Source organism: Hyperolius riggenbachi, chromosome 4, assembly GCF_040937935.1.
Source record: "Hyperolius riggenbachi isolate aHypRig1 chromosome 4, aHypRig1.pri, whole genome shotgun sequence".
NCBI lineage: Eukaryota > Metazoa > Chordata > Amphibia > Anura > Hyperoliidae > Hyperolius > Hyperolius riggenbachi.
Genome location: NC_090649.1, coordinates 370,270,781 through 370,286,403, shown reverse-complemented (window position 1 = coordinate 370,286,403; position 15,623 = coordinate 370,270,781). Strand labels below are relative to the sequence as shown.

Genomic DNA, 15,623 nt, shown 5'->3' with positions numbered 1-15,623 from the left:
TTCCTGCATGCTTGCTCGCAAACTCTCAAATGCTCTTTTCTGAGTTTTGCTCTTGTTAATATTAAATTGCAAACAATTATTACATGAACAACATACCAACAAACTTCTGAAATAAAATTTTTTCAGACTTTATGATGATTAGGTAAGGACAGAAAAATATTGCATGATTAATGCAGAACAGTCACATGCAGCTCATGAGGTATTTAACTGTCCTGCGACCGCTTAACGCCAACGGGCAGTCACAGAGTGGCTCCCCCAGGGCCGCCTAACACCGATTGGTGTCAAGTCTTGGGGGCGGAGACTAGCAGGGAACATGCGCACATGTGCGATCGTTCCCTGCTGAGACACGGCGCGGAGCTCCGTGACCAGCCTGCCAGGCGCGTTCGGAGCTGGCAGGCTGTTAAAAAAAAACCAAAATGGCTACTTTCAGTTGTACAGCGCTGTGATTGCATCGCTGCACAAGGGACAGCTCTGTCATTCAGCTGTCCCAAGAAGTGGCACGCAATCTGATTCCTCTCATAGGCTGATGCCTATGAGAGACGATAATTGTGATTGGATCTCGGGGGGGAGGAAGGAAAGGTGGGAGGGATAGAAAAAAAGTAGCCTTTTTTATTGCAAAAAAAAAAAAAAACAATAAAATTTATTTAAAAAAAAATTTCAGCAGCAATCAGATACCACCAACAGAAAGCGCTGTTTGTGGGCAGAAATGGAAGTAAGATTAATTTGGCTGCTAAGTTGAATGGCTGAGTAATAAACTGTTAAAGCTGCAGAGTGCTGAATTGTACAAAATCGCCTGGTCACTAGGGGGTGTAAGCCTGTGGTCCTCAAGAGGTTAAATTTTTTTAACCATATATTTAAACAATACATGGGGCTTGATTCACAAAGTGGTGCTAACTGTTAGCATGCTTGTGAAAAGCCCCTTATCACGTCTAAAAAGCGGCGGTTTTGCATGCACCGGCCTTTGCGCGCAGTACTTTGCACGTGATCTGATTCAGCTTGGTGCGTGCTAACTTCTTAGCACCCTAGTTAGCACGCCCAAAGCCTTTAGGCATGCTAACTAGGTTAGCACCGGTTAGTGAATCAGGCCCATGGTATATTTCTTGAGAGGGAATTTGTCACCCAAAGAATGATCTATCCATGGAAATTTGGTACAAAAAAGTAACTCAAATGCAGGGACTTGCCAGTATCTACCCACAAAGCCCAAATCACCTTTTTTTAGTGACCTTCCTTTTAGTAAAAATTTCACAGTACTGTATACAGTATGTTAATTATATTGGAAACATGGGATTTTCTTATACATGCCAAACACAAATAAATGGACCAGAACTGTAGCTCAATATAATTTACACTAATCAGTAGAGTATATTCTGCTTAACATGGACCATCAGATTAAAATATGTACATGGAATTTTTTTGTTTTTAAATAAAGAACATGTTAAAGAAAATATCAGAATGGAAAAAAAGAGTTGAATCAAACAGCTCCCTGATGAAGAAGTTTGAAGAGTCCAGAATGGAACTTGAGAAAGTTCTGAAGACAGCAGAAACATTCTTGAAAGAAAAGGGGAACCCAGAAGAATTACTGAAGAAACACACGGTAAGTAGCTACTCCATGTCCCTGGATTATATCTATACCCGTCACAATATTCATATAATGGATAGTGTACAGTTTTACATTTACACTTCCTGCAGCATTTGTAAGGCTGGGTGCAAACTTGCGTCTACGATTTCGCAGACGTTTTGGGGGTTTACACTGCTCTGTATTTATTCTGCGATCACAATCACATTTTCCCGCGCATGATTCCCGTGATTTTTCGCAATTGCAGCAAAACAAATTTCAAATGGGAACGGGCTTGCGCATGTAAATCACATCACAGCAAAAATGTGATTGAAAACAGGTGCAAACAACGTATTATTCAAGAGCAGACCATTCATATAAATGACTTGTGCCATTGACAAGTGTGCTCCCTTGATGATGACGAGTTTGACAAGCCAGCAAACAAACATCTTGCAAGACATTTAGTTTAACTTACAGGCACAGTGCTTTGCTTAAATAAAGCAAAGTTCTGGTTATGTGGATCTTACTTTTGGAATATAAAGGGATCAATAGACTGGCAAGTAGCATAAAGACAATTGTTAAAAGTTGTATTTATCCCATGATAAAAAAAAAGACATGTTAAACACACCACATACCATACATGCATAAAATCCTCTACCCTAAACTAGAATTTTAGGTTTAATTGAAGGCCAATTGTAATAGGAAATCCTTGGAGTAGTCATTTGTTTTTAAGATGTAGGTGTTTCTCAAGGACCAGCAACACAAGTGCTGTAGCTGCATACTATCCTGATTATGCAATGGATAATGTGAAGTCAACATGCTCAAATGAAAAAAAAGAAAAAAAAAACAGACCAGGAAACTCCTGAATCAGAGGACAATTGTGGACAATTACAGACAAAATGTAATAACTGAGACAGTGGAGCTAATTTCACTCATGTATTCTGCATCTTTACCTTCTATCCATAACTAAAATTAAAATTTGGAGTAAAACCATAAAGGGGACCTACTACACCCACAAGTTAATTAATATACAGGTGCAATCTTTAGTCTTCAAACAATAGATGATTTAAAGGACTATTACTACATTTGAAAGTAAAGCCACATCAACATCAAGCCACATCATAATAAGTATGATAGCACCACACCATTTCAGGTCGTATGACCATTCTTAAAGCACATAGAAACAGAATTAATGGAATACATGGCAGTAAAAGTACAACTGGAGCCAAAGCCAAGTAGGCAGCCAGGACAAAGGCCCATAAGACCCCAAAATGGTCTAGTGCCATTGCACTGATTACGTTTTGTGGAAAAAGGAATTTTTTACTAATGATTTATTTATTAAAAGATGTAGCTAGATTGCTAAGATTGTTATTAGAACTAATAATTATTGCACCTGTATATATTAAATAACTCTTTAGAGTACTAGTTTATCTGTATACTTCTTGGAGGTGTGGTGATTACCATAGTATTACCTGTCTTTACCTCCTTATATATTCTACTAAAAGTAGGGTTAAATCAAACACTTCAAAGATCAACTCTATTCTGAAGTTTTGATTACATGGGGTCTTGTGGAGTTAGGTAAGGGTGAAGCAAAAGCAAATACCTCAAATTAACTGCCATGGATAAAACATATCACTGAACATTTTGTAACACAGGCAGCCATATAGCATCAAATTAATTCCTCAATCCAAATAGGATACAGAATGATCGTATTATTAGGGACGTATCCCTCAAAATTAAAAACTCAACCAAAACTACAGAAACGGGAAATGGGGTCATCAGCTTATAAAAAGTACAAATGCAAAATAAACCTATCAACCAAACCACTGGATGAACACGCAGGTACGCAGGCACAAGGTTGTCACATAATTCATTAGAAATTTCTGTTAATATAGGTCACCATAAAAACTCCAGGGGTAATAAGTAAGCAAATACAGTGACAGCAGCTGAAAAAGATTAGTATAGCATAGAGTCCGCTTACCCCAGGGTCCAAGGAATGGTTGCTGCTCAAGGTCCCATGCGTATCGCAGATTCGATCTGCTTCGTCAGATGTCTTGTAATTTAGTATTTTACACTTTATTCTTCAGTGTTTTGATCAATTCTACAAAGTCATTTGCCATATCCTTGCCAATCCCATTACCAAAAAGCTTGTTTCTAATGTCAGTGTTAACCCTCCCTTCATATGGAAAACCTCATAGCCTTCCACCCTTTAACCTTCACGTTTTATGTTTATCCTTTTCTGAGGCCTATCCTTATTATGTAATTTTTTTTAATTTTTTTTTAATAAATACAACAACCTACATTAGAGGGTTCAGACGAAGCAGGTCATTTTACCATGTGCTCACTGTGTCTGACCTGAGCGTCGTCATAGATGTTGTAATGTCTATAGCAGCGCAGCGGGATTTTAAATGTAATTCGGTCTAAATTTAGAGTCAGCATACAAACATCAGATCTTAACCACCCCATTTACAAACTAGGGCATCTCCTGAGCTCCTGGTCCTGAAGCAGGTAATTTGGGTGCTGGAGGCCGTTTCGTAAAGTGGGCACCGCATGCAAAGCAATGTCAATTGCGGCTGTAGCAACACCCACTGTGTAATTATGGCACTAGAGCCTGATAAATAGTGGTTGTAAGCTGTGCAGATATCAGTGGATAAAGTGTAACGATCGGTGTCAGCACACAGAGAGAATCTGATTATTGGTGATCTGCAGTATCACCAAGAATACAGATATATACCCGATTATTGATGATCTGCAGAATCACCAATAATACAAGTATAACTAACCTCTGGACACCTATATAGTGTGAGTGTTTGGTGCAACAGTAATGACTTTGAGTGGGACCACCCGAGGAGCAGGTGGTCCTTGGCAGTATGAGAAATACCTCCCTCTGGGAAGTATGAAGACCTTCCAACAGCATGAGACTTCCAAAGGGGTGGAGCCCCAGGCTGAATAGCAGGAAGGCCCTGTGGCTAAGTGACACCTAGAAGGTGGGCGTCACCAGCAGGACTGGAGACTAATCTCTCAATGGAGAAGGATAGCTCACAAGGTTGAGCAGGCTAGGTCGACAACACACGGGCAGATAAGGTACAGAGACAGGAGGCTGATTCGGTAACCAGGGACAGGCAGGGTTGACAACAGGTAATCAGATATGCGTAGGTACCGAGTCAGAAAGCAGAAGGATAGTCAGGAAAGCAATAGGTCATAACAGATATCAAACAATGCCTAGTCTTGGGTGTGAGGTCCGTGGTCTCAACACCCTGGAACTAGCCTGAAGGATAACACAATGGTAACACAGTATCCCTAGTCTTGGGTGTGAGGTCCGTGGTCTCAACACCCTGGAACTAGTCTGAGGTATAACACAATGGTAACAGTGTCCCTAGTCTTGGGTGTGAGGTCCGTGGTCTTAACACCCTTGAACTAGTCTGAAGTATAACACAATAGTAACACAGTGTCCCTAGTTTTGGGTGTGAGGTCCGTGGTCTCAACACCCTGGAACTAGTCTGAAGTATAACACAATAGTAACACAGTGTCCCTAGTCTTGGGTGTGAGGTCCATGGTCTCAACACCCTGGAACTAGTCTGAAGTATAACACAATAGTAACACAGAAGTAATCTGGCTCAGTGTGAATTCCCAGGTCCTCCTGGTTCTAACACACTGTGGGATCTGACTATGGTCTGAGTGCTTTCACGTAAGTGTTCGCAACGGCAGACAACTTGAGACTGACCAGCAATAACTATATATAGAGCGACGCTCCCTGGCGCCACCCAGCACTGATCAACCAATAGCCGCCCGCTCTGAGATCAGCTGACCAACCAGGTCAGCTGATCCCTCTCCGTTTGTCATAAAGGTTCCGCCTCTCCGCGCGCGCTTATTCCTCAATCTGTGTGCACTAGAAGGCCCAGCCACATCAGACGCATGCCGCCGCGTGTCATCCGCTGAGCTGAATGCGGAACCAGCCGCCTCGCTGCCAGTCCGCGCGGTGGCTTTTCCGCAATCTATTACATAAAGGATTTAGAAAGGCAGTGCTGATACCGTTGAGGTTTTTGAGATATGCTAGTATTAGGCTTCGGTAGAAGGAGGGTTAGCTGATAGTAGAATATTGGTAAAAATTTCGGAAATTTGAGAATTATCCACTGCCCAAACGCTTTTAGTCATTTTTTTTTTCTCCAGCTCTCTACCGGCTGGCATGATCTGAAGCTACATGTTGATGGGAGGTCATTGTCCAATCCAGCCAAGATATGTCTCTAAGTGCTTTAATTCAGGTCTCATCTGTGTCTGCTCTTGCACACACAAATGAACAAATAAAAGGTTGCTGAAGATATCTGCCATAGCGGAGCATCTCTTCAGCCTGATACCAACAGCAGAGAATGTGTAATGCTTTGCCAGCATAATTAGCAGCATAATTTTGTATTAACAGAGTGAGAAACCGGTTGACTTAATTTAATAAATGTGTAACTCCACTAACTGTAACTGTGAATGTATGTGAACCAACTGGTGTGCAAGGTCTAGGGAATCACTTATAATTAGTCATAATGACACTAGCAGCTATCAGTATGTATCACATTGCAGAAATTAGAATATATATTATTTAAAGCTGATCTCAAAGCAAAAGAAACTCCATCAGAACATCTAATTCCCAGATTGACCAAATTACATGTTAAAGAGACTGATAAAAATGTCATTTTAACTCCTTATCATTTCACTAAATGCGGATATATGGAATCTTGCACTCTCCCAGACTGTGGGTTTCAGACCATGCACAAGTAGGAACTATAAATCAGTGGATTAGGGTTATCTCCCAATTCTTTTTAATAATCGCCCCCTTCCCTCTCCTCAACCCTTGCCAGGTGGACGGCTGCTCTGCACGGCATGGACTGAGCTGCTGCGGGTGCAACTGCATCCACGCTGTGCATTAAACTTGTCTTTTAGTAATAATGATGCTCTTTTGTATTGACAGGGCATAATATATGGGAGACCTATATGGAAGCAGATAAATATGGTGCAGGACGAGCGGCTATAAAATGGCGCTGCCATAAGTGGCAATAGTACAAGCCGCAACTAGTGGCAAGGAAGCTACAATATGGCGCCCACTATTTATCGAGCACCATAATTTTGCTGGTTCCTGGTTAGTGACCGGAGAGTGAGGCCTTCCTTAAACTTTTTGTAGCAGCAAACACAAACTTCAAAAATTAATAAGATAGCAGAAATATGTCTTTACCAATTGAACATGTTGATAAGGTAAAAATAAAGCATAATATTCACTCCACTCATGGGGCCATTTTCAATCGGCAAGCCTGATCGGATAGATAGTATCCCATTTTTGGGGCTCTAAACTAGGAATAATTAAACGTACATTACATTTAAAAATTGATTAACAGAAAACATGCCATATTGCTGACTTTTTACATATTGCTCCCCACACAGGATTTTTTTGGGCAGTTAGATCAGAAGGTTCTTAATGCTTTCCTGAAAGCCTGTGATGAGCTGACTGATATTCTACCAGAACAAGACCAGCAGCCACTTCAAGAAACTGTCCACAAATTACACAAACAATGGAAGGTTTGTATTTGAAGTTCCATTTTGCATTTAAAGCAAACCTGAACCGAAAATAAATTGATGAAATAGCAATTGTATCTATTATTATACTCCTTACAATGTTTTTTTTAAGAATCCTAGAGTTTATTTTCAGTAAAAAAATAAAAATTGTATGTTTTATGTTTTATTGTTTGAGCTGAGTGACACATTATTTTAGTGTTTGAGAGCTACAATCTTAGTTATTATCAAATCTGATGAAAACCTGTACCCCCCAAAAAACATGCCCAATTGACAATTTGACCAATTTAAGGATGAAATTGGTTGCATGTATCGATCTGACATGCTGGAAAATCTCAGGCCGACATGCTCAGTCGGGTTGTGGCAGTAATGGCTTGCATTAATCAAGAATTATGATTGTGACGGAAACTCCCTGCCACTGTCTTCCCTAATGTTTTATGGCACACGGGGCCTGTGCAGTACCTCTCCGCATTCCGTCCATGACCTTATTGTATTTCCACATTTGCATCCCCAGGTGGTTGATGATGTTACACATGCTATAACACCAGCAACCACGTGGGAGCAGAAATGCAGAAATACAACAAGGACACGGACAGATAGGTAAAATATAGCTGCATAGGTACCTCGGGGGACATAAAACATTAGGGAAAAAGTAGCCGGAGGCGGCATTACAAAGTTGATTCCCAAAATATTTAATGCTGAAATGGATTGGGAACTGGCCTTCAGTTTATGGCGGCCAACAGATCTCTCCCCGATCAGAGAGAGATCTGTCTCTTGGCCGATCGGCCCCAAAATCACTAGATGTATGGCCAACTTTAGATTCCTGGAGAAGACCTTGCTGATGCTGTTCCAAGGATATGAAAAGGTTTAAGCTACTGTATAAGCTGTATGTGCTGTGTTATTATTAATTTTGTTTTTGTGTATTTTTTTAATAGGATTACCAAAGTGAAGCCCCCTACCACTTGCTACATCTCAAGATTGAGCTGGAAAGGAACAGGATTCTGAGCTCAGTGGAGGAGTGCAGAGCTGAACTTGCTCGGGAAAATAAAATGCTACCAGTAGAGGGCAGCGAAAAGATAGTTAAAGAACACAGGGTATGTATCCACTGAAGCTGAATGTAGAAATGTATTCATTTAATCTGAAGAAAGGAATATAGTAACTGTGTTGTGCACTGTATATGTGTTCACCTTTTCACTCGATTGGATCTCCTTGCTTCTGTATTACAGGCTTTCTTTGGTGAGAAAGGATGCTACCAACTGTGCGAGAAAAGGCTACGACTAATTGAAGAATTGTGCTTGAAACTGCAGGAGAAGGACCCTGTAAAAGGAGTTTGTGAAAGCAGCAAAGTGATGCTAAAAGACTTGAAGGCTCACATTGATAATACATATCAGAAACTGATGGAACACCCAGACAAGTGGAAAGAGTTCAGAATGAGGTACTAGACAATGACGATCAAGTGCTTACTCTTACTTTAGTCTTTTGAGTTAGTCAGTATATTGGTGTCATCCATCTACACCAGGCTTTCTCGAACAGGGTTCCCTGGAACCCCAGGGTTTCTTGAGTACTCTGCAGGGGTTCCTTGGCATTTTCCACCATCGTGGGGGAAGTATAATAGAGCACATTAAATTAGGGGGTACTGTAACAGGAAGCACTACATTGGGGCACTAATGAGCAAATTAATAAAAAGACTAGGATAAGGAGACGGTATAATGAGTGTCAGTGTAAAAGGGGATAGTGAAATAAACGGCCTCACCAACTTCTAAAGACCATGCCTCCTGCAAAATAAATGCAGGGGTTCCTCAAGATCAAAAATAGTTGGCAAGGGGTTCCTTGAGATTCAAATGTTGTTTTCAGGGTTCCTTCAGGGTTAAAAGGGCGAGAAAGGCTGATCTACACTTTCTACTCTAATGAGAACAACTACTGGAGTGTACTTGTATGTCATCTTTGAATCAATGTAGCATATGCAGCTGATCAGACAAGGCATGTATATACTCGCATATAAGCCTAATTTTTCAGCACAAAAAATGTGGCAAAAAGTTACCCCCTTGGCTTACAGTGGCTTGCAAAAGTATTCGGCCCCCTTGAAGTTTTCCACATTTTGTCACATTACTGCCACAAACGTGAATCAATTTTATTGGAATTCCACGTGAAAGACCAATACAAAGTGGTGTACACGTGAGAAGTGGAGCGAAAATCATACATGATTCCAAACATTTTTTAAAAATAAATAACTGCAAAATGGGGTGTGCATAATTATTCAGCCCCTGAGTCAATACTTTGTAAAACCACCTTTTGCTGCAATTACAGCTGCTAGTCTTTTAGGGTATGTCTCTACCAGCTTTGTACATCTAGAGACTGAAATCCTTGCCCATTCTTCTTTGCAAAACAGCTCCAGCTCAGTCAGATTAGATAGACAGCGTTTGTGAACAGCAGTTTTCAGATCTTAACCCAGTTTCTCGATTGGATTTAGATCTGGACTTTCACTGGGCCATTCTAACACATGGATATCTTTTGTTTTAGACCATTCCATTGTTGCCCTGGCTTTATGTTTAGGGTCGTTGTCCTGCTGGAAGTTGAACCTCCGCCCCAGTCTCAAGTCTTTTGCAGACTCCTAGAGGTTTTCTTCCAAGTTTTCCCTGTATTTGGCTCCATCCATCTTCCCATCAACTCTGACCAGCTTCCCTGTCACTGCTGAAGAGATGCACCCCCCGAGCATGATGCTGCCACCACTATATTTGACAGTGGGAATGGTGTGTTCAGAGTGATGTGAAGTGTTAGTTTTCCGCCACACATAGCGTTTTGCATTTTGGCCAAAAAGTTCCATTTTGGTCTCATCTGACCAGAGCACCTTCTTCCACATGTTTGCTGTGTCCCTCACATGGCTTGTGGCAAACTGCAATCGGGACTTCTTATGCTTTTCTGTTAACAATGGCTGTCTTCTTGCCACTCTTCCATAAAGGCAAACTTTGTGCAGTGCATGACTAATAGTTGTACTATGGATAGATTCCCCCACCTGAGCTGTAGATCTCTGCAGCTCGTCCAGAGTCACCATGGGCCTCTTGACTGCATTTCTAATCAGTGCTCTCCTTGTTTGGCCTGTTAGTTTAGGTGGACGGCCTCGTCTTGGTAGGTTTACAGTTGTGCCATACTCCTTCCATTTCTGAATGATCGCTTGAACAGTGCTCCGTGGGATGTTCAAGGCTTTGGAAATCTTTTTGTAGCCTAAGCCTGCTTTACATTTCTCAATAACTTTATCCCTGACCTGTCTGGTGTGTTCTTTGCACTTCATGGTGTTGTTGCTGCCAATATTCTCTTAGACAACCTCTGAGGCCGTCACAGAGCAGTTGTATTTGTACTGACATTAGATTACACACAGGTGCACTCTATTTAGTGATTAGCACTCATCAGGCAATGTCTATGGGCAACTGACTGCACTCAGACCAAAGGGGGCTGGATAATTATGCACACCCCACTTTGCAGTTATTGATTTGTAAAAAATGTTTGGAATCATGTATGATTTTCGTTCCACTTCTCACGTGTACACCACTGTGTGTTGGTCTTTCATGTGGAATTCCAATAAAATTGATTCATGTTTGTGGCAGTAATGTGACAAAATGTGGAAAACTTCAAGGGGGCCGAATACTTTTGCAAGCCACTGTATATGCTAGTAAGTGGGGCAGAACAGATGGTGGAGCAGGTTTTGTTAGTGGCAGATGAGTGCAATAATTGTGCACTAGTGATCCTGCTCTTGCCAGCCAGCCAGAGAATTAAAATGAGACCCTGTTGTAAGATTTAGAGAAAACACCTTGCATCTGGTTAGTAGCTGGTTATTGGTTATTCTGTTTCCTGTTTTCCTGATATGTTCCACTCTGCCTTCTCATTTCTTACTGACTTTTTCCTTGGATTTCCTGCATTTCTCTCTGTTTCAGTAATGTTCTTTGCCAAACCTTAAAGAGAAACTCCAACCTAGAATTGAACTTTATCCCAATCAGTAGCTGATACCCCCTTTTACATGAGAAATATAATGCTTTTCACAAACAGACCATCAGGGGGCGCTGTATGACTGATTTTGTGCTGAAACCCCTCCCACAAGAAGCTCTGAGTACCGCGGTACTCTGGGCAAACTGCTACAATGTAACAAGGCTCACAGACAGGAATTAGCTGTTTACAGCTGTCTCTAACAGCCAAAACAGCTAGGACCAGCTACATAACCTGCCCACAGTAAAAAATGTCACCATGTAATAAATGTCAGAATGTAAATCGGGGAGAGGAAAGATTTTACAATGAGCAAACACTGACTAAATCATTTATACATAATTATGGTAAAAAATGAAGCACTTTTTTTTACTACATTATTTTCACTGGAGTTCCTCTTTAAGGTTTCCTCTCATTTCCATCCTTATGTGTTCACCTGTCTCTCCCACTCTTTTCAGTTTGAGAGAGGAGTTCATAGGCTGGCTGCATCTGGCTTTCAGCAATGTGTGGCTTATATCATGGTCCAAACTGTTGGTTCCAGACAAATAGGGGATTGCTTTGGGAGGGATTGTTAGATTAATGTTCTTGGGAAGGGGGGATTAGGGTTAACCGTTTAGGAAGGGGATCGTTTGGGGAGAGGGGCTAGGTGTTTAGGTAGGAGTTGCTTGGGAAGGATGTTTAGGGTTAGTCATTTAGGTCGGGGGTTACTTGTGGAGGGCAGTTAGGGTTAGGCGCTTAGGAAGAGGTATGCTCTAGAAGGGGGTGTTAGGGGTCAGGCAAGTTAATAGTAGAATATTAGTAATAGAAAATTACTGATATTCTACTTATAGACAACACTTCTTTAACACGTAATTTAACATAAGGCCACATTAAATGTAGTCGCTTCTTATTGTCTTGGGAAACATACTGATTTTTAAAATCCTATATTAAATTATAGAATGTGTGTTTTGTTTTTTATAAGGTGGGCAATATGGACACAATTTTTCTTTTTTTTTTTTGCAGCAGAGTTTAAAACCATCCAAAAACTTGATCAAAGTACTGACATTTGCTACTTTATAATGCCAGTTATGTTGATCATGTGATTGGGATTCATGTAAGTGGCACTTGAACAGCGGGTTTCTTCATTTAAATGTTGGAGTTCCTTTGAGAGCAATGGGTCCTTTTACAGTCGGAGGAAACATTGGAATTGATGTAAATGGTTAAGTGTTATAAAACACTTATTATAAAAAAAAAAACTATGTTAAATGTGCTGAGTTGCAGCCATCTGTAACACAATCAGTTAGAACAATCTGCAGAGCCAGGTTTTTCAAGAACGTGACAAGCTGTGCGACGGGCACCCACTCTCTTACTGGCCACCTGTGTGGAGTTTTGTAAAGTTTAAAGCTATTTTTTTTAAAGGAAGATTTTACTATATTTTCCATTTTTGTATAAAGTGCAATACAGTTCAACAACATAACTGCAGCAGATTTACCCAGACAAACCACTCTGCTGTGCAAGCCAACACAGTACAACTTATACCACACATATGTGGCTGATCCGTGTGCACCTCCTTCCCCTGCCTGAGACACCTAATTATTATTAAAAAATAAATTATTGAAAATACTTTTGAACATGAATGTTACACAAAATGGGATTTCATGTGCCCTAATGTCTTGAGGCCATATGCAATTCATCTTTTCACCTGAGTTTTCTCCTAGGTGATATTTTCACGACTTGCAAATAAAATTCCCTTTAAACCACCAGCAATACTCAAAATAGTACTTTTTCACCTAGTTTTTTGTACTTTTTCCATTGCAAAGTGCTAAAAAGTTATTTTAAATTGAAGATGAAAAATGTTCTGCTATGAAAAAACGTAGGTGAAAAATTTAATTGCATATGGCCCCTGGTGTGCAAAAAGTACATTTCTATAACACAGCTCTTGCAAAATACTTTTGAACCTGAAGGGTTTTCATGTTGGGCACGCTAATGAACAAAAATTATAATGCCCCTACACATTGTGTAAGTAATATGATCTACCTGAACTCAGTTTGAGCCCCTTTTTTGCACAGCGGTAGAGCTAGGTGTCGGATTACAGTTGTCAATGTGCCAGGGAATTAGCTGTCTTGCACGGCTGTCTAGTGTTACTAATATGGACTGATTACTTCCAAGTGCTGCATACTCAAGTTAACAGTCTCCATGGACATGAGCATACCTTTACCCTTTGGAATGAAAGTATCATTGGAATAAACCCAGGGAAGCTTGAGGGTTGAGAGCAAGCAATAAAGTTTAATTTCTGCTTCATGCGGTTGTAGTTACTCTGGTTTCCAGCTTCAGACTGAAGTCAAAACGTATGATTTACTGGCATTCAGTTGCAAAATGACCTGAGTAATTGATGACACATCCTTTGTAGATTTTTGATATAGACCTTTTGAACATCAGGCCATTTTATAGCACTAACATATTCTGCAGAGCAGTACATAGTACAAAATAAATTGTAGGAGCACAGATACACGAGAAGTTCAAAACTCTGTACGATCAGGACATCCAGCAAAATCAGGACAAATACATACATTGTTGATGTGTGGTTTGGGACATCACCGTTACCGGTACATGTCCATATGATAAATTGTTGAGTAAACAGCCCAATAAGAGGGATGGGTGAAGCTCTGCAGATTGGATTAATCCGCCGGTCACATCAACCATAGTGAGACTATTTTGACCCACTAAAACAGGGAGGCAGGACTATTTAGTCCCATAGAAGTGGCAAAGTTCTCACAGAACCCCGGTTGAACCCCGGTTGAGGATGGCTGATGTAGATGATAAAAACTCCCCGCATACAGTTCTTTAGCTTTCCTGCACTCAAAACTATGTATTCTGTGTCCTATGTAAAAATGAAAACGTGTGTTTGTGCTGGTGCTTGTATTTCTCCTAGCATTACTGACCTCTCTCAAACTTTTCAGATTTGCTGAATTATCAGACTGGCTGGTTTCAAAGGAAAAAGAGGTGAAGCAAATTAAAGGAGGGGCCACTAATGTTGCAAAATATGATGAGTTGAAATCTTCTGTGCAGGTAAAACAGTTTCTTCCGAACACGTATTTATTTTTCTGTCAACTATAGTCAGTTGCAAAAAAAGAAAACAGATAAAATGTACAACAAGGGACAATTTGGCAGCTCAGTCTTTTTGTATAGCAATACCAATCTTTGTACTTGACTTATAGATTATCGACCTGCCAAATCTTTGATTTGGTTTCCTGTGGCCCATAGATTTCCTGTGGCGCATGTATTCACTGTGTTATGAAAATAAATGAAGTGAAAATGTAGAGTCTATTGATAATGGCCTGCTATTGTCTTTTCAGGAATAGGTGACAGGAATCATTTTTGTTCAGTTTGGCTGTTCACTACATTTATAAAGCAAGTTCATTTTCCACCACCTATTGAACTTTACATTCTTTTGGCAAACTAATGATAAGCGCGTTTGTATTCTACCTTATTGTAAAGTTCAAAGGGATGTTGTTTACTCAGCCACCAGTCTTTATTATGGTCAGTTCACACTCTCTGGCATGTCCTGTTTTAGCTGATGCTAAATACTTCTCTGCAAAATAGCAGAGCAGCGTTTGACATTGGTTCCCCCTGAGAGGCAAACGCAGGAGCAGACCAAAGTGCTGCAGTTACCTGCGGTTACATAATTGCGTCCAGGGAAAAAAATGAGACAGTGGGAAATGGTGTGATTGAGCATGCTGTTTGTATAAACAATGGGATTCAGTTGTAGCGGCGGCTGTCCATTCACTTGAATGAACAGCAGTTAACTGCTCTGGTTACCGGCCCTTAAAGGGAACCTAAAGTGAGAGGAATATGAAGGCTGCCATCTTCATTTTTTAGAGGCAATGATGGTTGCCTGGCTGTCATGCTGAGCTTTATGTAATCATATATGAAATCACGTGAGAAAACAAATAGCAAGTAGCAAAATAGCTTAGCAATGTGATTCTTGATAAAGGCTTGCATTTCCAAGCTTTTTAAGAAAGGTAAGGAATAGGATAGGCGGATATAGCATTGGGGATTTGTGCCATTGAGACATAGTTCAAATATGATTGTAAATCAGTCCGTAGTACATCAACAGTCCAATGGAAATTTTGAATGTTTTACTTGTTGGTGTTTGAACCATATTATCCAGAAGTCAGTTGCAAGCAGTTGGTCCTCATGCTACTACAAAGTTATTTGGTCCTATTGATTGTATGGCAACACAGATGATTTTTGGTGAAATCCCTGGCCCTCTTGTACATTTTGTGGCTGAATTCTATGGTATGTAAAAATACCCCGGACATAGGCCTCGATTCATCATTGTCTTTGAGATAACTTTTTCCAGTTTGTTAAATTACCGAATTCGAAGTTTACCGATTTCTAGTTGAATTCATCAAGGTTTTTCCGCATTCAGAGTGAATTCGATAAAATATCGATAACAATTTGGTAACCATTCAGTAACGTGTTGATATTTCCATTTTACAGCGGTAATTTAACATAAGGCCATAAGATTCCTATGGAATTGTGGGTAAAAGGCAGTCCT

General features: G+C 40.4%; 1 protein-coding gene across 12 annotated transcripts in view; it reads left to right on the top strand.

Moving 5' to 3' along the window:
* Window positions 1-15,623, top strand: part of SYNE1 (spectrin repeat containing nuclear envelope protein 1) — a 707,535-nt gene that overhangs the window by 265,624 nt on the left and 426,288 nt on the right. For all 12 annotated transcript variants that reach the window (XM_068232018.1, XM_068232025.1, XM_068232014.1 and 9 more), the window contains 5 exons: window positions 1,430-1,594; window positions 6,980-7,114; window positions 8,044-8,202; window positions 8,335-8,543; window positions 14,023-14,131. In XM_068232018.1, the coding sequence (XP_068088119.1) occupies window positions 1,430-1,594; window positions 6,980-7,114; window positions 8,044-8,202; window positions 8,335-8,543; window positions 14,023-14,131 (777 nt within the window). The remainder of the gene's footprint in view (window positions 1-1,429; window positions 1,595-6,979; window positions 7,115-8,043; window positions 8,203-8,334; window positions 8,544-14,022; window positions 14,132-15,623) is intronic.